This window comes from Pteropus vampyrus, unplaced genomic scaffold (assembly GCF_000151845.1).
Source record: "Pteropus vampyrus isolate Shadow unplaced genomic scaffold, Pvam_2.0 Scaffold113, whole genome shotgun sequence".
Lineage (NCBI taxonomy): Eukaryota > Metazoa > Chordata > Mammalia > Chiroptera > Pteropodidae > Pteropus > Pteropus vampyrus.
In genome coordinates this window covers 3,391,591-3,418,070 of record NW_011888894.1, presented here as the reverse complement: position 1 = coordinate 3,418,070, position 26,480 = coordinate 3,391,591, and the positions used below count along the sequence as shown (strand labels likewise).

General features: G+C 34.3%; 1 protein-coding gene and 1 pseudogene across 4 annotated transcripts in view; both read left to right on the top strand.

Annotated features, from left to right (window-relative positions):
• The window catches only part of APLF (aprataxin and PNKP like factor), a 70,213-nt gene that overhangs the window by 1,853 nt on the left and 41,880 nt on the right, over positions 1-26,480 (top strand). The window contains exons 1-5 of one of the 4 annotated variants that reach the window (XM_023533845.1): positions 31-330; positions 13,090-13,161; positions 21,965-22,137; positions 24,577-24,724; positions 25,054-25,186. In XM_023533845.1, the coding sequence (XP_023389613.1) occupies positions 235-330; positions 13,090-13,161; positions 21,965-22,137; positions 24,577-24,724; positions 25,054-25,186 (622 nt within the window). In that variant the 5' untranslated portion in view covers positions 31-234. Of the gene's footprint in view, positions 1-30; positions 331-1,848; positions 1,867-13,089; positions 13,162-21,964; positions 22,138-24,576; positions 24,725-25,053; positions 25,187-26,480 lie in introns of those variants that run through there. The other 3 variants (XM_011365593.2, XM_023533846.1, XM_011365594.2) reach the window with 3 other exon arrangements.
• LOC111743441 lies at positions 2,352-2,469 on the top strand (annotated as a pseudogene).

Sequence of the window (26,480 nt, the reverse complement as noted above, 5' to 3'; positions counted from 1 at the left end):
TTGAGGAGGTGTGATGGGGAAATCCCTCTGTGCGTCACTGACCCGAGGGCGGGGCGGGATTCGGGACCCGTCGCTAGGCCCCTGCTGCACTAGGACTTGACAAGCCGGAGCGGAGTCTTTGCGCCCCTTCCCCCCTGTGCTTTTCCGAGGCCTCCGTAGGCCCCGCGCGTGTCCCTGGAAGGCGGAAACGGCTGCGGGGACCGTCTCCTTTGAAGGGGCCTACTCCTCGCCGCCATGTCCGGGGGCTTTGAGCTGCAGCCTCAGGACGGCGGCCCCCGGGTGGCCCTGGCGCCCGGGGAGACGGTGATCGGCCGCGGGCCGCTGCTGGGAGTAAGTGTGGCAGGGGGCTCGGCTGGCCCCGGAGAGCCGTGCAGGATCCTCGCTGGCTCTTAAGGCCTCACTCCCCGTCCTGGGCCGATTCCCCACCACGCCAGCACTGTCTGTCTGGTGTATAGAAGTTTGGGGGCAGCACGTTATTCACTCTACTTTAATCAACTCACAAACGTTTCCTTAGGTTGCCTTTAAAAAGCACTGATTTCTCTTACCATCTTTGTAATCTTATGCAGGGGGTTGGCAAACTATGGCCCTGGGTCCAAATCCAGCCTGTACAACCTGTACTAACAATGGTTCTGAAGTTTTAAAATGTAAAGTGTATACAAACAAACAAAAACGCTATTAGCCTTCCTGGGATAATAATTGATTCAAGGGTTGTGGATATTGCCTCTTGGCCTGACAGGTCCAATATTTACAGAAAAAGTTTGCCAACCTCTGCTTTTATCTCTTCTAGAATAATTTCTTATTAGCTTTTGGCCTCTTTTGTGTGACTGGCCTTACTTTTATTGTAACAATCTTTTTCAGTAATGTCAATGGCTAACCTTTGTGTAGTGTGTGGTAAAAACCATGAGTTAGGTGCTCTTATTATCCTCATTGTTCAGATGAGAAAAATGAGCTATAGATGTGTTATTTAAAGGGTACACATAAGCTTTTGGATACACAGTGGCACTAAGCTATATAGTCTCCATTCTTTGGGATGTTTAGGAATTGGAAAATTGGCCCGTTGCATTCTGGGATTTTGTAGATCTCTAAATACGTACATTTTTATGGTTTTCTTAACATTCAACATTTCCTTTTTAGCGCTCACTTTGTGCAGCACATTTTGTAGACTCTAGCAGTGTAGGTCATACAAAGATGAATGAGAGACGGGTTGCTACATGAGTAGGACTTTTCTCTTGGACTCTGTGGACAAACGGGTGTCAGTGAGTTAATATCAGAGAATAAGGAGTGTGGACTGTTATCCTGGTTAACCTCCATTGTCTAAATGGACCCTTCTCCAAGCAGGAAAAGGAGTGATAATTCAAAGTTGTAATAAGGAAGTCATTCCTAAAGGGGTGTGTGCGTGCGTGCGTGCGTGCGTGTGTGTGTGTGTGTGTGTGTGTATATATGCATGTAGTAAAGTCAATTAAAGTCGAAGTGCACTCCCTTCCCCATATCTGTCCTTCTGTCCCACTCCTCTCCTACCCCTTCTCTCCCTCTCCCTCTCCCTCATATCTCCATCTCCGTCTCCGTCTCCGTCTCCATCTCCGTCTCCGTCTCCATCTCCATCTCTATTTATAAGTTAGAAACTTAAAAGAATATGTGCTTCATCTAGAAGTCTTTCGACTGGTAACTGAAGAATTTTGATTTTCATAACAAATTTTATCACCAGTGGAGTACTGCGGACCTGGTTAAAAGATCGACGAATTTTAGGCCTGTGTTCTTTAAACATGCCAAGAGGTTGCAGACCCTTTGATTATTTATAGCTTGATCTTTTGTGTTACAGGTTTGTTCTTGTGAGATGGGCCTATTTGGTTTCTGTTTTTGAAAATGGTAAGGTGTAGAAAGTCAGTTATCTGGATTGAATTTTGCTTTTCTTTTTCAAATGATCATTCAGCAATGAGACTCTATTGCCAAGTTTGGCAGATATTAGAAGTGTTTATGAACGATATCCTAAATGCATGAAAGGAAAAATTTGAGGAACACACGGATTATCTTGTGGTTTTTAAGGTTTTGATGCTGACAGATGCATGTATTTCTTCTCTGAGGTGGTTAAAATGCAACATGAGAGCTGCTTTTTCAAATGACACCAAATTTAGTTAGGTGTTTTTGTTTTGTTTTGGTAATGTGAGAGAGCAGATTTGGTTCTAAGTGGGAAAACTCCGGAAGTTCATTGTAAATTCATATCCATCTGAAATGATTAATAATAAGAAGAATGATTTTTGAACTCCCTTACTTAACTAGCCATGTTCTTTGGAGACAAATTTCATAAAACTCTATGGGCATACAAACATAAAGGTTTATAATTTCAACTTGTAGCCTATAGCCATGCCACCCTGAACAAGCCTGATCCTGTCTAACCTTGGAAGCTAAGCATGGTCGGGCCTGGTTAGTACCTAGATGGGAGACCACCTAGGAAGACCAGTGCTGTAGGCGTAAAAAATAAAAATAAAGGATTGTAAGCTGACAAGGTCCTTGTAATCTGTGAGGTCAGCCAAGGATTGCCTCACCTAAAAAAATAAAAATAAATAATTTCAACTTGTAAAACAGTCTTAGTGGTCAAACAATTTGAAAACAAGACTGTCTTTATGTCTTTAGAGTGGCAAGAAAATGTAGAGAACAGAGCAGAGTGAAATTTAATTTTATTGTGCTCTTTGCTTTAGTGTGAGTCATCAGCAAACCCAAGGTCTTAGTTTACTTACTAGGTTGTAATTGTTTCATGATCTGTACAAATAACAACGGTTTACAGCGGGATGAATCTCTAGGGATTTATCCTGGGTGAAAACGGCCAATCCCAAAGGTTGTATATTGTATGATTTCATTTATACGACATTATTGAAATGACAAAATTATTAAATTTGAGGACAGGTTAGTAGTTGCCGGGGATAAAGAAAGGGGTGGGACAGCAGGAGGGAATCAGGTGGGTATAAAACAGCAGCAGGAGGGATGTTTGTGGTGACGGAAATATTTATATCAAAACCTTATCAATATCAAAATCTGATTGTGATAGTGACTATAGTTTTGCAAGATGTTACTGCTGGGGTAAACTGGGTGAGTGGTATGAGGGATCTTTCTGTATTAAATATATATCAACCACATTTGAATCCACAGCTATCTTAAATAAAAAATTTAATTAAAAAAAAGGTTTTACAGTATAACATCTCAAGCAACAGAATATCTGTAGGCCAAACTATTTGCTTTATGGTTTTTCTTTAATTAAAGCTGATTAGTCATTACACTGTTAAATGAAAACTGCCATTTCTGATTTCACATCTTCCTTATTCTGTTTTGATAGCAGGGATTATAGGACAATCCCTTATGATCTGTTTCTTTCTAAGGAAATTGAACAGTACCAGGTATCTATCTAGTGAGACTTCCTAAAGGCAGATGTAATTGGCCAGATGTCATGGGCTTTTATATAGACTCTTCAGGTGGTATCAGGTCACCACTTCTAAGAATGCTGTAAGTATCTCACAAAGTTTACACAAAGTAACTGCTCCCCATTCTGGCAACTCTGTGTTATTCCTGCTTGTTGCAGAATTTCACAGGCTGTCCGGGAGTACTAGTCCTACTTGGTCCAACAATGTTTGTCCCTAGGGATGTGCCACGCACTCCTAACTGCTGGATTTGCCTCTCCCTCACTTAATTATTGAGCCCAGTATAATGCCTGGCACATAATTGGTCTTTAACATATGATCTTTTCCTTCCTTTTCTGCATTTCAGCCTCTCACTCTTCCAGTCCTCAAAAAGAGTCTACTTGTAATTTAAGTGTAAAAAGGATATAGAGTTTGGAAGTGAATTTCAAGAGTAAAAAGCAGTACTACCTACTGTTAAAGCTTAAGGAACAACATTTATTATGGATTAAATGTTAACATTTTTTCTATTTTGTTGACTAATATTTTAATAAATTTAGAAAATAGTTGATGAATAAATACTGTAGTCAGATGGGAGGAATGAAAGAAATAACTCCTTGTTCTTGTGAAATTTATAGTTCAGTAGCTATGAGAGACATAGAAGCAAGTAGCTAAATGAGTTATAGCCTCAAGTGGGACTGGAGGCAGGCAGGCAGCTTGAGTGAGTGAAGTGGGAAGGAGTAAGAAAAACAACACAAAAGGACAATAATAAATGATAGCATTGTCATAAATGATAGCTGCTTCAATATGTCAGTGACATATTGAGCTATGAAATGTTAAAAGTTAGAATTTTGGTAGGTGGAGAGTTGGTTGTTGGGAGGGAAGGTTTTTTCAGACTAAATGTATGATTTAAGATCTAAGATTTGAAAATATAGGTATATTGGATAATTGGATAAGTGATCACTAGATGTGGGATAATCACATTACATCAGTGGTCCCATTTAACTTTTACAGACATTGCTTTTAGAGTATTTATTAGTTTTTTTAATAGGCTTTATTTTATTGAGCAGTTTTAGCTTCATAGCAGAATTGAATAGAAAGTACAGAGAGCACACTCTATATACCCCTCTACCCCTACACATGTGTACCCTCCCCCATTATCGACATCCTGTACCACAGTGGTATATTCTATGAACTTATATTGACATGTCATTATTACCCAAAGTCCATAGTTTATTCCAGGGTTTACTCTTGGTGTACATTCTATGGGTTTTGACAAATGTATAATGACATATATCCCCCACTGTAGTATCACACAGAATAATTTCACTGCCCTAAAAGTCCTCTGTGCTCTGTCTACTCATCCTTCCTTTCCCTTCCAACCCCTGGCAACTGCTGAACTTTTTACTGTCTTTTCCAGAATAATATATAGTTGGAATCATACAGTATGCATATGTGGACTTTTCAGATTGGCTACTTTCACTTAGTAATATGTACTTAAGGTTCTATTGTCTTTTCATGGCTTTTTAATGATGTTCCATTGTCTGGATATTCCACAGTTTATTTACCTATTGAAGGACATCTTGGTTACTTCCAAGTTTGGCAGTTATGAATAAAGCTGTTATAAACATCCATGTGCAGGTTTTTTTGTGGACATAAATTTTCAATTTGGATAAATACAGAACTCAGTCGTTGGACCGTATGACAAGAATTTGTTTAGTTTTATGAAAACTGCCAACTGCCTTCCAAAGTGGCTGTACCATTTTATATTCCCACCTCAACAAATGAGATTTCCTGTTCCAAATCTTCATCAGCATTTGATATTGTCAGTGTTTTGGGTTTGGGCCATTCTAAAAGGTGTGTAGTGAGTTACATATGTATGTGCATGTGTGTTTTTACTAAATCAGTGTCTGCAAATTATTATCTGCCATGTACTACTCAACCTGAATATGCCATCTTTTCATATGCCTCTGTGCCTCAGTCCCAGCTCCTTTCTCTGGTAATTTGATTCTTTAGGTAGTATCTGAATATCTATATTTTTAAAAACTCTGAGGATGATTCCGTTGCAAAACCAGAGTTGAATACCACTTCTAGACAAACTCTCAAGAGTAGGTCTTTAAGAAATGTCTGCTGAGCCGAACGAAATAACGATTCAGGAACTTTAATTTACCAAATTCAAGTGGGGATTTAAAACCAGTTTTGTCTTCCTAAGCTCTGCTTATATTTTTACTCACCATGTTGCCTCAGTCATAATATATTAATGATAAGGATGATGTTCTCACATTTGTATAACATTCATTATGCAAGCAGCACTGCGAGCCAAGCAGGTTGAGTGAGTTGAAATTTCAGTGACATCAAGTCAGCACAGGTCTATCATATAGCCTGACAATTCAGCAACCTTGAATTAGGAGCTGAGAAAGTATTGAGTTTTACTTTTAAAAATCTAAATAATCCATATTTCATCAGTATGGCGGATTAAATAGGTGTTTGTGAGGTAGCCTTATAACCTTAGTACCATTTACACTGTCATTCATGTGGGAAAGTATATTCACAAATTTTGAAAACTACTTCACATCCACTCTATTAATAATCTTTTAAAGAGAGCTTATTTGTAAATTGGAGTCTGTCTAGAGAGCCTCTGGCCAAAATCAAGTCTATTTCCTCAATTTGTTTTTTCTTAATATCAGAAATTGGACTATTCCATGTGTAATAATAAACATCTTGTATCAACTGACTTTTGCTCTGTTGAGGAATAAGATCCACATAATATCTAATGTTATGACAAAGTCTCAGTGTTGATGATTGAACTTTGGAGTGTATGCTGAACCCGATACTGGGAAGCACTCTAAATAAGAAAATTAAAAAAAAAAAATTTATGGTTTGTCTGCTAGTTAGCAGGTCTTAATTTTAGATTTTATTTGCTTTACACACATACACACACAAAGTTGGAGGGAAGGATTTTATGCAAATGATGCCTAAAGAAGATCCCATGCTTCTTTAGGTTGTGCATTTTCTCATAATATAGCCTCAAATCCCATACCAGATGATTTTCTTTTTGTCTCTACCGTGAAAATTTAAATTTGTTTATTTTTATTTGTTGTCGATAGAGCAAACTAGATACTCTTGTGTGAAAGCATTGTAAATTACAAAGTATTGTATAAGAAAATTTGTGTTATCTTAGCCCTTGGTGTGTTATGTAGTTTATATTGAAAAACAAACAAATCTTAATTCTTCTCTGCATTAGGGAACATTAAATTCATGAGATATATTATACCTATCTATGATATTCAGAATTTTTTCTAGGAAAAGATCTTAAAAATTAAATGGTATTGGTTTTCAGTAAATATATATAAGCAAAAATGAAAAGTACCATTCTATTCTATTTCAGGATCTAGTAGCTCTTCTCCTTTTACTTTATTCAAATTTTTTATTTTTAGAATTTTGGAAATAAACAGGTTAGAGACCTTGATCCAAAACCTCTAAGCATTTCTGCTGGTAGCATAAGAAAATCTTCATTTTGTTTGACTTCAGTAAATGCCAAAAACAACCCCCCATAATTGCCAAACAAATCACAAACAGTTCTTTTATATTTTCATGTCTTTATCTTTGGACACAAACATCATGTCTTAAAAAATGGAGAAAGGATTTGTACCTATATCGCAATGCGTGAAACATTCAATTCAAAACCAGAAAATCAAAGATAAGGGATCTACATTTTATCAATACAAAAGTGATATAAAAATAGAGTCCTGTTCCTATTCAGAAAACAATATGAAGAATTCAAATGAAAAGGTATTTTTCTATAGTATCTGAAAAAAAAAAAAACCCTGCTATTTTAGCTGTTGCTAACAAAGGATAAGAGTGATTTTTGCGTCATCCTTCAACCTATGAATTCTTCAGGATTTCTTTTCTGAACTTCTCCCATAAGATACTCAGTTCTTTTAAAACTAAAGAAAGTTTTTGTTCTTCAGTGCTCAATTTAGTTAGCTTTTCTGTTTATTATTCCTCTGTAACTGACTGAACATAAATTAATTTATTAGGCGTCCAGTATCAATATAACAGTTGTTAGAGTAATGAGTATTAATAATCATAATTGCTTTTGGCTGTAAATAACAAAAAAGTGCAAACAGGATTTTAACCAAATAGATATTTTCTTCTGTAGTAGAGGGCTAGTCAGTCAGGACCAGTGCAGCTACTTAAGGAGTGACCTTTTCTGTGCTCCTCCTTGGTCAGCCTTTGCATGTGGCTTTCATGTCTGTAGTCATAGATGCCTGCTGTACCTTGAGGTGTCACATTTAAGCAGGAAGAAAGAAAGATAGAGGTCAAAAGGCACCTGCCGATTGAGCCTATTTCTTTTTATCAGAAAGATAGTAATCTTTCTAGAAGCTCTACTCTGTTTTGAATGTAGATTTTGTTGTTTTGTTAGTCAGATATGGTGAGGCTGACAGGTTGGTAGATGACTGCCATTGAAAAAATAATTTATTGCAGTTTCCAAGAGAAAGAAGGGCGCACCACGCAGGGCCACACTCGAGAACTCTGAGGTCGGTGGAAGGCAGAAGGTGGAAGAGAGAGGGAGCCAGGGAAACTGGTGGAGAAACCTTTATTGTGGTTTGCTCTTACCCTCTGGCAAGGCAGGGTAAGCAGGTTTAGTTTGGTCTAATTTGAATAATTTTGTTGGGCTTTGCTCCGTAGGGGCTGCCCCTAGTTGGCTGATGCCTCACCCTTGGGTGATTAAGGCAGTGTCAAAGCCAGGTAAAGTCTGGAGATTGGGAGTAAGGTCTGCGACTGGTTAGTTTGCATGTGAAAGGTGCACTTGCTGGTGAGTGATTTACTGTCTCCAGCAACCTAATATCCCTGGGAGGGGTAGTCATTTCCTAGTGTGCAATGCCCCAGATACCAAAGCAGCAGATACAGAAACTAGAAAATATGGTTACAGTCTTTCTTATGTATTTTGCCAGATCTATGTTGCTTGGCCATCCATAGCAAAGGAATTCTAGGCATTTCGATATTTTTTAACTAAGCACATTGTTACCCTAACAAATTGGAGTACTATTGATACTGAAGAAGAAATAAGTAGATATTAAGAAACTAGTAGTATTTAGTATAGTATCACATGTGAATAATTAGGATCTAAAAAGTATATGTGTAGTTTAATCATGAGTTGCAAATTCAAATACCCGTAGAGGCCAGGTGTTCAATAAAGGGTGAAATGGCTCAGTGGAATTAGTAGGGAATGCTGGAGACTGTCGCGAGGTGGAGGGTCCATATAACCTTCAAAGTAAAATTAAAACACTGTGAGTGATTTGTGGCCTATTGGCTATGAGTTTGTGGTACCTAGTCTAAATTAAGGAAAAAATTTTTTAAAAAATTACATATAACTAAATAGAGATTTAATTTACTGAAGAGACTATAAATAGAATTATACTTCATTTATCATGTTACTTAGTAATCATGTATACTACGTTTTCTAGATAATTTGACGATAACTCTTTTAAGTACCAATATTTTTGAAATTTTAACTTTTTTCTCCTGAACATTTCATTTTGAAAGATTTCAGACCTGTAGAAAAGTTGAAAGAATAGTACAATAAACATATATATATATCCTTAACTTAGATTAACTGATAGTTAACATTTTACCATATTTTCTCTCTCTCTCTCTCTCTCTCTCTCTCTCTCTCTCTCTCACACACACACACACACACACACACACACACCCATTCGAAAGTATACAACATGCATTATGGCACTTTATTCCTAAATATGTCAACACATATCACCTAAGAACAAGGACGTTTCTGCATAAATAGTAAATAAGTACAGACATGTACACAAAAATACTCATTATCACTCTTAAGAAATTTGTAACTGCAATAAATTTTAATATTATTCAGTTTTACCCAACTTTTCCAACAGTGTTCTTTTTAGCATTTAAAAAAAAAATTAGGATCCAATCAAATTTTATCTTTAATCTATTCTATCTTTCGTGGCACTGATGCTTTCAGGAGTCCAGGCCCGTTTCATAGAATGTCCACAAGTTTGATTTGCCTGATTGTTTCTGTATAATTAGGTTCACGTTAAACATTTTGGACAAGAGTATTCTATAGGTGTTGTGAACTCAGAGCAGCATATCAGGAGGCCCAGTTACCAGTTTGTCCTTTTGCTGGTGATTTTATTAGTGTGATTATTTGGGGAAGATGGTGTTGGCCAGACTTCTCCCAGTGAAGACGTCATTCCTTTTGTGAATGATCTGTGGAGTGGTTGGAAACTTCACGAATATTGTTTCCCATCAAGCTTTCACCTGAAAGTTAACATCCATTGAGCCTTTACTGAGTCATTTATTACTTTGGTAGTCACAAAATAGTGATTTTCTGGTTCCATCATTTCCTCTACGTTAGCTGGCATTGTTTTATAAAGTCTAGACTCATCCTCCCAGCCTTAGCCCCAGTCCCTTTCTTGAGTTCAGTGTGAACTCATGGGTTATGTTTGTATTCGGTATGCTGTATTCCATTATTATTATGATTCATGTTGATGCCCAAATTGTTCCCAGTTTTGCTGGACCTCTCAACTGCTGGATGTGAGATGTGTTTTCAGCATTTCCCACTCAAGGTATGACTTTTTTTCTGGCGGTGGCAGTATCTGTGTCCCACCACCTCTAGGTTCTCCCTCCTTCTCTCTTCTTTTCCTCCCAGTTGCCACTTGACTTTCTGTTCCAGCGTAGGTCCTGAAGCTTCATCTGCATTTGATATTTCTTTCTCCTTTTACATATAAGGTTATGGTAATCTCCATTTCTCAGTGCTTTAGATGTAGGATATAGGTGGTGGTATTTGCTTAATTTATTGATCTCTGATTTTTTGGATGATGTGTGGTGTGATTAGAATTTTGGCGGCTACAGTTATTCTGTATGAAACAAATTCCTCGATTTTAACTGTTTTTATGGCTAAGATACAAAATGTCTGATTTTCAAATGAAGTTTTCATTTAAACCTGGTGACTCGTGGTAATCAATAAGCAAACTTGGGTAAGCCTTTGGTACCTTTCGAAGGATGTTATGTCATTTGTCCCTACTCTCAATAGCCTCTAGCTGACATGCTCTTCGGATTCTTGAGTTTCTTTGCTTTTCTATTCCCTCTTTTCTATAGCCTTTCTCTGTCCTCTAGCAGACCAACATCAGTCATTTCCGCATACCCGCCATTGACAATGCATTGCTTACTAAACCCTGTCCGCTTTATTCTCTACTGTGAATAGAGAATTGGGAATTTAGGTAACACATCTTGTTAGACTCGAGTATGATGTTAGAGTAAATAGGACCAAGCGAAAGCCTGAAGGCCTCTTGGAGCTTTATTTAGAGCTTGAATTTTCTCAGAATGTCTGATGCTTATTAAATAGCCATTCTGCTTTATTTCCAATTCTTTAGTATGTTCTAGTTTGGACAATTAAGCTACTGGTAAATATTCTAAAAGATAATGTTTTATGTATTGATAATGAGGGAAGCAGTGCAGTATTAAGAGCAAAGGTGTCTCTGGAATCAGATCCTATAGATTCAAATCTGGTTCTGCTGCTTATTGGCTCTGTAACTTCAAGTAGTTGCTTAACCTCTTTGCACTGTCATTTCTTACCTATAAAAGTGAAGATAATAGTATCTTCTTAATAGATTTCGTGAAAGTTAAAAAAGAATACATAAGTGTGGAACAGTACCTTGGTCTTGATAAAGAATTGCTCTTACAGTTACTGTATTAATAAGGATGTATGGATTCTTACTCTGCACAAGGAGCAATGATCAGCTGTTAGATAGACTAGGTCATGAGATCTTTAGGATAATCTATTTGTGACCTACCCTCCACTTACCACCCACTCTCCTCAACCCATCTTGAAATTAAAATATTTGTTAAACCTTTAAGCTTTCCATTGAGAGCATAAACTATTTTATTTTATTTTTTAGCTTACTCATTATTTAGAGGTATGGAAAAGGGATAGTTATAGCTAAGTGCCTGAGTGATATTAATTTCAAAGATTCTTAAAAACGCTTTTTTGGTACTCTAGAGATACGCAGCTTGCGATGCAATTACACTGTCATGGAACCGTGTGACCACTAGAGGTCACATTGTACTTTATATTATTTAAAAATCTTTTTCTTGTTAGTGCCTGTGAAGCTTACTTCAAAGAAAGAGTGAACTAGGAAAAGTCCATTATTGCTTCCTGCAAAAATATAGCTTGGAAAAAAAAAAAAAAAACCACACTGGACTATTACAGGAACCATCATAATATGTCATGGATTTAGATTTGGCAGTTTATTACTCTGTTGGTTAGAAAATCAGTTTGTATTATTGAAGTTAACAATGAGATCTTAATACCCAAGTTAGAAATAGAAACTTCTTACTCTTGCCACAGAATAATTTGAACTTCTTGAAACTACGTCTGAATGATTACATGTAGGTGTAGAGTCATAAGAATATTTTTCTCACATTTGTTTTTATTAATAAGAGTATAGATTTGGAGTACTACCTACTCAAAGAGTGGCCTGCACAGGTTACTTAAATTCTCTGGACTTTCAATTTCTAAATATGTAAAATGTGAATAATAGCAGTAACAGTATTATGGTAAATCTCAACATTTAAGTGAAAGTTCTGTGCAAATGATTATATCTACACAAATGGTAAAGTGGGTTATCAGATAATTGCTATTGATTTGGGCCCACTAAGGCACATTATGGGAAAGATTTTCGGAACTGCTAAATGTTTCTCCTCTTTTCTGATAGAATAGGTGGTGAGTTTATATTTACTTTTCTGAAGTTGCCATTGTGACTAATTAATAGTGGATATATTTTAAATGGCTACCTTTAAAATATTTTATTTTATAAAATGTCCCAAATGATAACTTGTAGCTGTGTGGAAAGTTCATGTATGTGGGATTCATTCCACTGTGATGCTTGATGTTACTGTTTTTATTTAGTCACAGCCTTAAGTGTGGAACTGCTTTCTGTTTAAAAAAAAAAAATGAGTACTGATTTTTGGCAGCTTCACATTTTTGCATGGTTTTGCAGAACTAATGGGTTTGAATTTAGGCATTGCTGTAGTCTGCTTTTACTTATAATTTTGATAATATCAGAGTTGAGGTGATAGATACTAACATAACCATGAGATGGACCAAATAATTATGGTGTTAAATTGATGCTCAAAATGTTTGCGTTATGTATCAGCTGCAAATTACGAAAGTAATCTTAACTCTTGGCTTTATATCAATCTTAACTCTTGTCTTTATATCATGTATGGTTTTGGGATCTGTTAGATTCCAAGCTTGAGTCTCTGCTCTGCCATTTATTTTTCTATGACTTTGGTGACATTAGTTAATGAAATCCAGCGAATTTCAGATGTACAATTCAACTGAAGGCATATATATATTGTATTGTGTGTTCACCACCCATAGTTAAATTTCTTTCTGCCACCACATATTTGACCCCTTTTACCCCATCTACCTCCCTGCTACCCCCACCTTATGGTAACCACTCGTCTATAGTCCATGTCCATGAGTCTGTTTGTTTGGAGGACAGTCATTTTAATATACAGTTGGTGAATGCATAATATATTTCATATCTAGCCTACGAATTTTGGAAACATTGTTATGGTTTTGGGGGAGGGCGATTGTTATTGTTATTTTTTTTAGTGGAATGGCTGTGTTTGAAATTTTAATTTTTTTCTACTATAGATAACAGACAAGAGAGTATCCAGAAAACATGCCATTCTTGAGGTGGTGGGTGGTCAACTTCGAATCAAACCGGTAAATATGTTAATGATTTATTTTAACTTTTTGTCTCTCACCTTTTTCCAGCTCCTGATTAGAGGGGCTTATTTTCTGAGGTTATAGAAATGCGAATTAATGTGAAAACGTATCCTTCTTATTGCTAGAGGATGATTGGGAGATAAAGATCAAACTATTTAAACTACCTGTATTTCCATAAGGCAGTGTTATATTTATATAGTTAGAATTTCAGTGAAAGATGGTTGCCAGTTCATGTATACATTATGATTTTGTTCATGATTGGATATTACAAATAAGATCCTATAAAAAGCCTATAACTTTGTAATGGCTATTTTTCTGGGGTAGTGACTAAAGTCATTTAAGTGTTATAGAGTTGTATTTTAATAGATTTCTATACTTCTGTGTGTAGAGTTGAATATTTCTAAGATATAGACCTTGTTCAACTTGAGGATTTTAAAAATAATTTTAATTTGAAAGTTCCTGTTAAGGGCCAGAATGTCATTTGCTCTCTTTGTAGTTTAAGCACTTATGTATTGTAGGGACATCAGTGTCTGAGAATATGCTATGGGATTATATCTTTTCATTTGCAGAATCTAGTGTGTAAGAGAATGAAATATGTATATGAGGGTCCATTTATTTTGGACTCGATACTGTGGTGGTAAAATTATTATGGAATGAAATTCATTAATTTTTAACATTTTAAAACCTGTAGGTATTTTCATCTTGTATGTACAACTTCTTGTTGTATTATTAGTTCTTTCTTTTATGTAGATAGTACTTGTATTATCCTGTGTAGAACAGTTTCCAAATTTGAGATGTATGCCTTTTAATTCTAGTATTGGGAAAATTTTTTACTAAAGCTGAATTCATACCATCTCAGCCTTTAGTAAATACTTTTTAAAAAGGTTCATATCTCATACTGCATTGTCTTAGTGTCTTGAAAAGTACTAATATCTGTAGTCAGCACTCCTGTGGGAGTCTCTTTACCATCAGTTATTCATCTCTGAATCCTCTCCAACAATCTTATTTTTCATAATGAGACTAGACCGTAGTAAGCTCATCGATCATAGGAATACTGACACATCTTCAGATCTCTAGTATCTAGTTTAATGTCTGGCACATAGTAAGTACTTAATTAATATTTGTTGAATGCATGAGTAAATGCTGCAGCGAGAACTGTTTGTGACATTTCTAGGAGTGGGGATATCATAGATTATTACAAAATTATTATATTTTCCAATACGTAATTGCTAACACCTTTTCAATGAATTACTATGGCCTAAAATAAAGAAGTTTGATTTCATTGTTACTGAAGCACATGAAGGTAAAGAATATAGGGATCCCTAAATTTTTATCCTGCCTTTTCTGATTGAGCATATCATTAGTTTATATTTACTTTTTTTCAAAATAGCAGTTATGGCAAATAATACACCTGGCTCCTTAAGTGGAAGACTCATGACTTAATACTTCCTTTCTACATTATTTAGATTTACTGCTATGTAATTCATGTTAATGAAGTGAAGAGCTTACAGTGAGTACTTAATTTTTTGACGAGTATAACATTTAAGTAGTCCTTGTTTTCTAGTTATTTTTTAGACCAAAGCAGAGCATGTCAGCTCCTGCAATAGGTTTATAGACTTTTCTAGATTTGTATTGTTAGTATTCAGATCCTGTGTGTTTGCAGTTATCACAGAAAATAGTTATAAACTCTGGGTGGGAGCAAATGATACAGTCGCTTTGGGAAATAACTTGACATTATTTCCTAAAGATGAAGGCATGCATTCCCTACGAGACAGACTAAACGCACACCCCCAAGAAATATGTACAAGAATATGAAATGCAAAATTGTTTATATAATAGCAAAAAACTAAAAGCAAAATAAATTTTCATCAACAGTGGAATTGATAAATATGTTGTGACATGTTTATTTAATGAAATATACTACAATAGTGAAGATAAATTATAGTGAAAGCATGAAAAAACATGGCTTAAAATCAGAAACATAATACTGAATGATGCAAGAAAGCAGTGGAAGAATACATACAATCTGGATAGTATATTCAGGATTATAAACATGAGTGGTGAAACCATAAAGAAAAGGAAGTGATAAACACAAAAATCAGGGTAATGATTACCTCTGAGGGGACTGAGAAGAGAATGGGATAGAGGAAGACTCACAGGTAACATCAAAGGTAATGGTAATATTCTTTTCCTTAAATTGGGTGGAGGGTTCATATATAATATCTGACATGTATTATGTCTTACAAAAATTATTATAGAACATTTATGACATGAAAAAGTGTACTGCAGTTACTTCTGTACACAGTGTACAGCAGTTACTTCTGTAATGCCCAATTACCAAACGTTGGAAGAAATGGAAAGTATATTTTCTTTTAAGGAAACATACAACCCTCGTACTAGAATTTGTATGCTGTTTTAGAAAATATTTAATTAGGTTTTGAATTTTATTTCAATAATTATTACATTTACATTATACTAGTTGAAGGAAAGCTGCTTGTTGGGGTTGGTATATACACAGGTCTTTTGCTCCTTGTAATGCTTGATTTCTTGTTTATATTACTATAGTTTCAATAAAATACCTGTTCCCTTGAAATAGATTTATTTATCACCTGCACCTACAAAATACAATTTAGAGAAATTTAGAGAAATTCTAAAACTGACTTTAATTGTTAATAGAAGTTTTAAGATCTTGAAAATAATGAGAATGAGACGGACAATTTATTTGATGTGCTAAAATTATATATACAACTGTAATAAAGTGTCGAGACATAGTTTAGCTTAAAAATCTAAAATTATATAAACGAATAGAGTAAATGTTTTATTATGATGATCCCTTCTGTATGCTTTACATGCCAAATTATGTTTAAGTCATTAAATATTTTTTCTGCTTTCCTTCAATTTAGAAAGCTAATCAAATAAAAAAATAGCTTCGACTATGATAGATGAATGCAATTAGGGCAGTTACTAATTCGTACTTTAAAAATGGATGCATTTGTCTTTTTTTCCTCTAATATTTCCCTTTAAAAAGTCTCTAGCTTTTAGTAGTTATTGGAAATGTTGCATGAGGAGATAATGTTAGCTTTTTTGTATCATTTAAATTTAATCTGCAGTCTGGTATCAGCAGGGAGAAAATGCATTTCGAAGGCAAATGATAATATTCTCTGCAAATGACTATATCACCAGTGGTTAGTTATGTCCTAAGAGTAAATTCATAGCTATCAGTGCTTTTATTTAATTTTAATAAAATCGTACTCTTTTTGGTTCTTGGTGATGGAGCAGTTACATAAGTACTTATAAATCGTAGAAGATTTTTTTTATTCATTTGGTATTGATCCTCAAAATATATGACTTTAGATGATTGTATTTTTTCTATTGCACAATAAAATTCCTGAATTGCGATGGTTTTTCTTCCCATGAAATTGAGTGTACTTGTATAATAGTTATAAAATACAATAGCTTTTCTACAACTTCTCTAAAAAAAAGAGAGAGAGAATGCTTTCTAAATTTAAAAATAAAACAACTGAAAATCAGAGCCATCTCTTTCTTTGGGTACACATCATCTTTCTTTAATATTTAATGATAACTCCAAGAGAAAGCTATAGAAAATTGATTTGTATTTTAGTTCCACTTCTTCAGGGATAATGCTTTCTTTGCACTATTTCTAAAATAATAGCATAATCTGTTTAGGTTCACATTTATAATCCCATGGATATGTTAAAAGGCACACACCAGTGATATGTCTCTCATGTGGGCAGTTCATATCTTTTATTCACTCTGGGTTTGCGTTTGCCAGTATTTTGCCTGCCCTTGTCTGCTTTTAGAGTCAAAGTTAAACTAGTCTCATTGAAAGAATTTGAGAGACTTCCATCTTTTTTGTCTCAGAAGAGTTTGAATATTCAGGAACATCTTTAAATCCATTTGAGTCTGGGTTTGGGAGAGATTAGAAAGATTTTTAATTATTGATTGTATTTTTAAAATATAGGTCAAATTCAGTCTCCTTTTTATAATTAAATAATTTTTAAACAAGTCACAAATCCACATAAACTTATATGTTTTTTTTTTATTCTGGTATATAGTCTTAAAAATTATTTTCAGTTTTGACCGTATTTACAAATCTATTTGCATGAAGTATTTAGTATTTAGTATATAGTATTCTACTACTTTCCATAAGTTCTGTTTTATGTGTAGTTATGTCACTGTTTTTATTCTAAAATTTTTTTGTGTACATGTCTTCTCCCTTTTTGTTTATTAATATTGCTAGATTTTGGTCTACTATATAATTTTTTTAAAAACTTTGTGTGTGTGTGGCTTTTTAGCTGGGGTGTATATAATTTGGCATAGATTTTAAAAAACTGATTCACAACCTAAATGCCCATCAACAGACGATTGGATAAAGAAGTTATGGTTCATATATACAATGGAATATTACTCAGCCATCAAAAAAATGAAATCCTGCCATTTGCAATGACATGGATGGACCTAGAGGTTATTATGCTGAGTAAACTAAGTCAGATAAAGAAAGATAAATACCATATGATTTTACTTATATGTGGAATCAAGGCACAAAAAGAACAAACTAATCAAAAACAGACTCACAAATGTAGAGGACAATCTGATGGTGGCCAGAGGGGCAGGGGAGTTGGGGAGCTGAGAGAATGAGGTGAAGATTAAAGATGTACAAATTACAAATTAGTAGTTGATAGATGGTCATGGAGATGGGGAGCATGGGAATGCAGTCAGCATTAATGTAATGGCTAGGTGGAGAGCCAGAGCAGAGAAAGAGCAATTAGGAGAATCATTTTATAAACTATGTTAATGTCTATCCAATGTACTGTATACTTTAAACTAATAAAAAAACTTTAACACATTCTCATAGCTAAGAAAAAATAACTGATTCAATAAGTAATTTTTATTTAGATATAAGTTATAGGATCAAACATTAGATTTCTTAGAATATCATTTTTGCTCTTAGTTCTTGGATCTCCACTATGAATAATTTTAGGAAAAGAAAAAAAAAAATGATCGTGGACCACACACATTGGTCTGCTTTCTTTGTTGCTGGATTTGCTAAGCTTGATATTTAACCACCTAAAATTTAAATGTTAAGTGCTTTCACCTGAAGAAAATATACTTGAATGACTTGGGTTTACCTTCTTAAATGTTTCACTTGGTGATGCCTTTTTAAAGAAATATAGTTAGTTTCTTTTTTAAAAGTATTTTACTTTTTCTACTTTTAGAGTTTTATGTCTTACATTTTACATCTTAGCCTTTGTAAATTTAGGACTATACCACTATTTAATGTTGTTTAGAGATTCATCTGAATTTCCGAAATGCTCGTGAATAAGAACATGGTCTTATATTAGTTTATAAGAGGCAAATCTCATTTAAAGACTATTCAGGGTTCTGGCAGAAGTTAATGTACATTCCTGTTTTGATTCTTGTCCCTCCCACTACTCAACATTCCTGACTCTGGTGACTGTGGAATGAATACTCAAGGAAGGGGGAGGCCTCACTTGAAAGGCTGAGGAATAAGATTTCCAAGCCCAGCAATTTGCTTAAGCTCAGAACCTGGTGGTTCATCATGCTTTGTTACATTCAAAAGCTCTAGCCCTGAGCCAGAGAACCGCTTTGGGAGATAGATGAGGGGTGACTGATAGCATGATGAAAGGTTTCTAAACACTAAGTTTAGAGTATAACTTGATTTAAAAAAATCAAACATTCACAACTCTTTTTAGAATATGTGGCACTGCTTCTCCATTCTTATGTAGCCTTATATATAATTTGTAAAATGACTGACAAATAATTGCCTACCGAAGTTGTATAGCCTCTGTTTTAAATTTTTACTTCTACCTTTATTTCCCAAGTTTACTGCTTTCTTTTAATACAGATTTAAAAGAAATAGAAATGTTTTCAATTGCAGATACACCAGGAAGGACCTGTGGCCAGATCCTCATGAAATTAAATTGCCGGGACTAGGCTGATTATATTCATTCCAGCTTTTAAAGTTGTCTTTAAAAACAATCAAAAGGGCACGTAGGTAACAATGCTTATTTTTCTGGCAGCTTTTGCTTTAATGCTCGCATTCTATATTAGTATTCCCTCCCCCCCACAATTTGATTAAACATTGTTTGGACAATTTGACTTCTAAAAGGTAGTTATTGTTTTTACGAATTGAGCTAAATAGTTTCTAGGTTCCCTTCCCCAAATTCATGGTTCTTTGGTTAGTTTAAAAGTCTAATGTTATTTGATGAAATGAAGTCATGAGAAGTGACAAAGTTACTTGTGTGATTTTTTGGGGGTGAGGGAGGGGTGAATTTTGAAAGCCAGTAAGCTCTTGTACCAAGCTCCTTGCTATCAGGAGAGTTTTAGAAGATGAAAGTAGTTGTTTAAAAATTTAGTTTGCTTACTTGTATAGATTATATACATAATGTTTAAAGAATTGTGCAACCCATATCTTATAGAGAATGGAATTGAAATGATTTTAGGGGTGAATCTACTTAAGTGACTCAACAGGTAGTAAATACATTAAATTTTAAGCCTCGCTTCTTACAGTAAACTGTTTGGAACCATTCCTGAGATTATTCACTATTGACTAACAGTTGAAATATCATTGATTCTTCCTGCTATTGGAGGCTTCTGCTTATTCGGTACAGTTATCTGTACCCATGGACCTGACAGTTTAATGGTGATTTATCAGATGATTATAGGTAATCTTTGAACTGATAAGGACTGGTTCAATTGCAGATACACCAGTTCAGACAGGGAAGTGTGGTGGGATCATACATCTTAGATGAAAGTAAATCAAAGAGTATTTTGAGTAGACCTTCATGATTCAATCAAAGATTGTATGTGTAAAGATTTGGGAGTATGAAGGTAAGAGATGAGGTTGGAAACCACCGTAGGTTTATGAAGAGCCTTCACTGCTGTGCTTTGTTTATATTGGGTACTCATTAGCGGCTTACACAGAAAAATGTAAAGAATAACTTGGGAAGCAAAGAGGTGAATGACAAGAAGCCTCAATGTGATGATAGGCCAAGCAAGAGATACAGTTAGGTATGAGTCAGTAGGGAGTGACTGTGCAAATGGTAAAGAGAAATGGATTCAGGAGATAGTTCAGAGGTAAATGATCTGGGACTTGACATTTGGATAGAGTGGGAGAACATCGTAGATATTCAATAAGTATTTGTGAATATTTTGGTGTGTTTTAATATGTAATAGAAATTAAATCAGAAAATATTTTGCATTTATCCTTGAAAAATCCTGTTTGTTTTTCTGTAGAAATGCCTTTTGAAAATGTAAGCAAACTAAATTTTTAAACAACAATCACTTTCATCTTCTAAAACTAATAAAAACAACTGAAAAATATAATGCAAAGTAGCCTACCAAAATTAATAATGTTATTTTCTTCATGTTTTATAACAATATTCTAGACTTGTTTATATTTTACTTAGTTTATGTTATATAAAAGCTTATGATATTTTAAAAATGAAAGTTGAGTGTATTTAATACAAATTTTAACCAAGTTTTCCAATGAAGAGAAATTTGTTGAGGGTTAAAAAGAAAAAAGTGTTGATACATTTCTAGAATTTCACAATGCATTAAAAATAGGATTATATCCTTAATTTATCCCTAATGGATTTTTTTTTACAGTAGGAATAGAAGTTTTTACCTACTGTATTTATACTGAATTCCAGTCTGTTCAAACTCAAGGTGAATAAAACCTTAACACCTACAGATATTTTCAATGGTTGGGAGCAGAAAAAGCTTTAATGTATGAAAATGTAGTTATATCTTAAGACATTTTAATGAAGTGTAAAAAGGAGAACTGCAGGTGTGCATCACCTGTCCAGTCCCACGGTGGTAATTACCTTGCTGTGCCACCGAGGCTGTTGATGTCTCTAGAAAGTCTCATTTAAACCAATGAAGTAGATGGGCGGGTGGTCCCGGGAGTCGCTGCATGTAAGATTCTGTTAAAAACCTGAGAGCTGCATTGATGTAGGTTGCTTTGTTGTACACTAAAGCTTATTTATTTTAAACATCATGTTGAAGACAAAAATTTCACCTTTGGAAATGGCCACTTTCTACTTGATCTTAGCTGGAATTTTTAAGGTGTCTTTCAATAGCCCTTAGTTATGGAGGCACCTTCATTATCTTTAACATGGAAGCAGTCTGTGGAAAACATCATGCAAAATAGTGGATATTGTAACAGTTTTGAGGTTGATATGTTTACTACTTGCAGTTTGAATATGGATGATGATCGTCATAGTGAGAGTTTTCATTCAAACAAAATAAAATTCCTCTGTGAGGCGCTAAGGAAAAAAAAACTGTTGTTTGCTGGAGAGATTAGATCAAAATCTCCCTTCTTATAGTTTCTCATTTTTTCATCATAGTAAGAAATTATTAGGGGAAAATAAGTGGAAAAGAAGCAGGCCATTTCCAGGGGATTGGTGAATTTCGAATATCCACGTTGGGAACTTAGTTTCCATACAGAGAATTATTTTTCACATTTCTCTTTATAAAGTCCAGTCATCTCGAGTAAAACAGAACTATATTTTAACTAATTAATTGATAATTTTGCTTTTTTCTTCAATTCCTAGAGAAATGAGAGGTATATTACAGCATTTTCCCCTTTTTGTATTTATTGGTAATAATTACAGTACTTATAAATGCCAGCTTTATTATTTCAAGTCTCATTAATGCCTGTTATTTTTATATTAAAATTTTGTATCAGTTGATATTTAGTTGATCTTTGTCATAATTTTGAGTTACAACATCAGTGTATTCTTCCTTTATTTATTAGATACACACAAATCCATGTTTTTATCAGTCTTCTGAGAAGAACCAGCTTTTACCGTTGAAGACAAATGTATGGCATTGGTTGAATCCTGGAGATAGTTTTTCTTTGTTAGTTGACAAATACATTTTCCGTGTTTTCTCTACGTATTCTGAAATGGAATTGGAATGTACTTTAAGGTAAGAGTGCCTGATGAAACGAGATTAAATAATGATATTTATAATCTAATGCCTCAGGCATCCACAAATGTTTCAGTAGAAACTATTCTAGTGTTAAATTGTACTGGCGATATAGGAGTTAGTTACATGGTGTGTGTGTGTTTCTAAAAAAACATTTGACTTTGGAAACTTATGCCTCGATAGAGATTGTTCCCACATGTGGTGTCTTTTCATTGTGTTCAGAATATATTTTCCATCTAAAAATAACCAGAATAGTTAATTTGAAACTGATATTTTCTTAATCTTCTCTTTAGTTTTTAAAATTCTATTAAGGTATTAACCTCTGGCTTAGACTACAGTTGTATAACTTCTCTTATAAAAATAACAGAAAATATAGAATAGAGAAACTGAGGAAATGAGTTATTACAATAAGCATCTGGAGTAAAGTTAAAAGTAATATGTTCGTTCTGTTGAGGCAGTCATTAGCAGATTATTTGCCTATGTTTCAGCTTTTAAACTATAGAATACATAAACTGGACCCATAGAAGTAGATAGACAAAATTATACATATGTTCTCTAATTGCACTATTATGTTAAATTAAAAATCAATAATAATAAAGTAGAGAAATCTTCAAATATTTTGAAGTTAAAAACACATTTCTAAATAACTGTGGGCCCAAGGGAAATCACAAGAACAATTAGAAAACATTTTGAAGAGAATGATACTGAAAACAGAACATAAAAATTTGTGAGATGCAAATTTTCCTTAGAGGATAATTTATAATACATGACTGTATTAGAAGGTAAGACAGCTATAAAACCAGTGATCTATGCTTCTACTTTAAGAAGACAGACAAACTGGAGCAAATTAATCCTAGAATAGATAGAATAAAGGCAATAATAAGAAGAATGAGACTAGAAATCAATGAAATATAAAATAGACAAATAAGATTAACAAAACCAAAAGTTCTTTGAAAAGATTAATACAATTAGGAAACCTTATCAAGGCTTACCAAGAAAAAAGAAAGCTAGAAAACACAAATTATCAGTATCTGGAATGGAAGAGGGACTATCACTACTGAACCTACAGACCTTAAAAGAATAATGAGAAATATTTAAAACTGAATGCCAGTAAATTTGGCAACCTAAATAAATGCATACATTCCTTGAAAAATACAGCTTAATAAATCTGATTCAGGGAGAAAGAAAAATCTGGTGAATCTTATATCAATTAAAGAAATTGGGTTCACAATTTAAGAATTTTCCTCGAGGAACTTCACTAGTGAATTCTCTTAAACTTTCAAGGAAGAATATCAATATTAGATGTTTTTGCCCAAAATAGAAGAGACTATACTTCCTTTCTCATTTTATGAAGCTTCCGTAATCCTGGTGCCAAAATCAGACAAGAATATTACAAGAAAAGAAAATACAGACTCATATTCCTTATAACAAAATATTTACATGTCAAATCCAGCAATATGTGATAAGGATAATATGCTTTGACCAAGTGGAATTTGTCCAAAAAATGCAAGGTCAATTTATGACATAAAAATCAATCAATGCAATTCACTCTAACAGATTAAAGAATTATCACTTCAGTAGATGTATAATAATAATTTTGCAAAATTCAACACCTGTTTATGATTTAAATATACCTTTGAGAAAACCAGGGAAAAAAAGAAACTTCCCTCCTATAAAAAAAAAGCATACTTAATAGTAAAATATTGAAAGTTCTCTCCCTAAGATTGGGAACAAAACAAAGACGTCTGTTTGCACAACTTTTATTCATCATTTATTGGAGGTCCTAGCCAGTCCAGTAAGGCAAGAAAAAGAAAGAAAATGGGTTATTTTGGAAAAAAAGTAAAACTTTATTTGCAGATGATATGATTGTGTGTTTTAGTTTGTTCCACATGTGACCATGGATGCTTCTGTGTCAGAACATTTAGCTTCCATTCACAAGTTTGGGGAGATTTCACAAGTGACTGTACTGGCCAGAACCCTAGTAGCAGCTATATGTGAACTTGACATCAGGATTTTATTTTTCTTCAGGAGTCTAACTAGTTTCTGGTGTTCTTGCAGTTTGCATTTTCTCTTTGGATGCTGGGTGGTGATCTTCACTTTTCTGGACTATCTGGACAAATACTGAATAAGTAAATATCTCTTATGCCTTGAGAGAGATAGCTGCTCCCCATCTCATAAATAGCTGTGGTTTTGAGGCCCATAATTTGGAAATATTAATGTATTTTATGATGATACCATGGGCAGAAGATGAAGAACACGTTCTACTCTATGCGTTTTATTCTATTATACTATAATCTGCTTTTTTGTTCTGCTAAGTCTGAGAAGAAGAGCATTACTCATTAGATGCAATTGAGAGAACCACATTTATAATGACATTGTAGGCAACAAAAGTGTTTAAATTTAAATGATTAATAAATGAATTTTGATTTTATTTTATAGAAATAGTCAAATGTTTGATGAAGATGATATACTGAATAGGACACCAAAATCTTCCTTGGCTAATTTGCCTGACGAGGCAACTGGTGCCCCACAGCTGGAAAGAAGCACAGAAATAGCGACGGCCCAGACTTCTACCTCAAATAGTGTGGTGAGAAATTTAAAATCTCATCCATTTGTAATATGTTCCTTCAGTTATTTCGAGGAGGAAAAGACAACTGAAATTAGACATATCATGACAATACCTCTAGCACTGATCTGCTTTTGCTGTTTTTAAGTGAAGCTCCAGAGAATATCACACTAGACCAATACTTCAACTAACAGAGATAATAAATTTCTTTCTTTGAGAAATTTGAATGACTTGGTCCACAGTTGCAGATAGATTTTTTTCATGGTAGTTTTCTGCAAAGTAAATCATTTTAAATTTCATTAAGGATGCATGATTATTTTTAGTAATTAATAAAATAGGTGCCCTTTTAGTCTTTCCTAGGTGAATGTACAGACTTCAGTAAGCAGCAGTCCAACACTGCTGAGAGGAAAAGAATCCTTCCAGCGTGGATGTTAAGAGGAAATCTTAGCGATCGAAACCTTTCAGCACCAGTCATCAGTGGAAGTAGGTTTTATTTCAATGAAACATTAAGCGGAATTTGAAAGTTTTTCTGAACAAATGGAGATAGCGTAGTAATTTTTTAAGTGTATAATTTAGCCTAACATTTTTTTAGATATGTACATGAAGTCTTATTTAAAACGAAAGCTATTATTCTATGCCATTTATCAAACATCCTGCTATTATTTTTTGATTTAACAAGTGCTTTTTATCTTATGTGCTAGACTTAATCATATTACCATAGCTTTTCAAACAAACCTATTGGTGTCATGTCTAAGATAAAAGGCCAGCACAGTAAGGGCTTTATAAATTAATTTAATTAAATAAAAAACTACTAGGCACTCAACATTATGTGCTGGAAGATTTAAAGAAGAGGTGACCCCTGTGCTAGTATGGCTCACTGTCACAGCAGATTTGACAGTGATTTATTTCATCTGCTTGATATTCCCATTGGTTCAAGATTATTAAAATGTTTTATGCATTGTCTTGTTTACTCAGCATTTTATTTGCAACTTTTCAGTCATCTCAGGTTCGGTTTCTGTTGACTGCTTGTTTTCTTTTATAGGTGTTACAGTTTCCTGTTTATGGTCTTATTTAGTGACTTTCTATTTGATGCTGGATGCCATAAGTGATATATTGTAGACACTCTTGATTTTATGTTCTTCTGAATACATATTTTTGTTCTAATAAGTAATTACTTTAGCCTATAGGTGATTTTCTTCTAATAGACAAATAATTCAGGCCCTAAACTCTGTTTCCCCTGTGTGGATGGCAGCTGCAGTCTCTGCTTAGTTCTTTCAGCTTATTCTTTCCTCTGGATTCTGGGGCTTTCTCCCATGCCAGTCATCAGCCAAAGAGTTGTATTGATTTTATGTGAAAATTTTGGTTCTTGGCTCTCTGAATCTTTCTTTCTTCTAAGATTTTATTCCTAATGTTCTACCTACTTCATGGACTTCGAATTCTGTCCCCAGACCAGTTAAGCCAGTAGGCTGCAGCTTTCTGTTACCTGTGATTTAGGGGATGCCTTCAGGAAAAAAGCCACAAATTTACAAACCTCACAGGTTGTAGTTAGTTTTTCAAGCTTAGACTCTTCTCTAGTTCTGCCTTTCGGGTCATTCTCCAGTGCCTGCAAGTTTGGTTTTTTTTTTTTATATATTTCCAAAATTTATAATGGTTTTCTTTAGGATGATTAGTTCATTCAAGCTACTCTTTCATTTTACCCTGAACATTATCTTTTATAAATTAACAGCACAATTGAATATATATTTTAGTTGATATTACTACTCTTATTGTTTCTAAT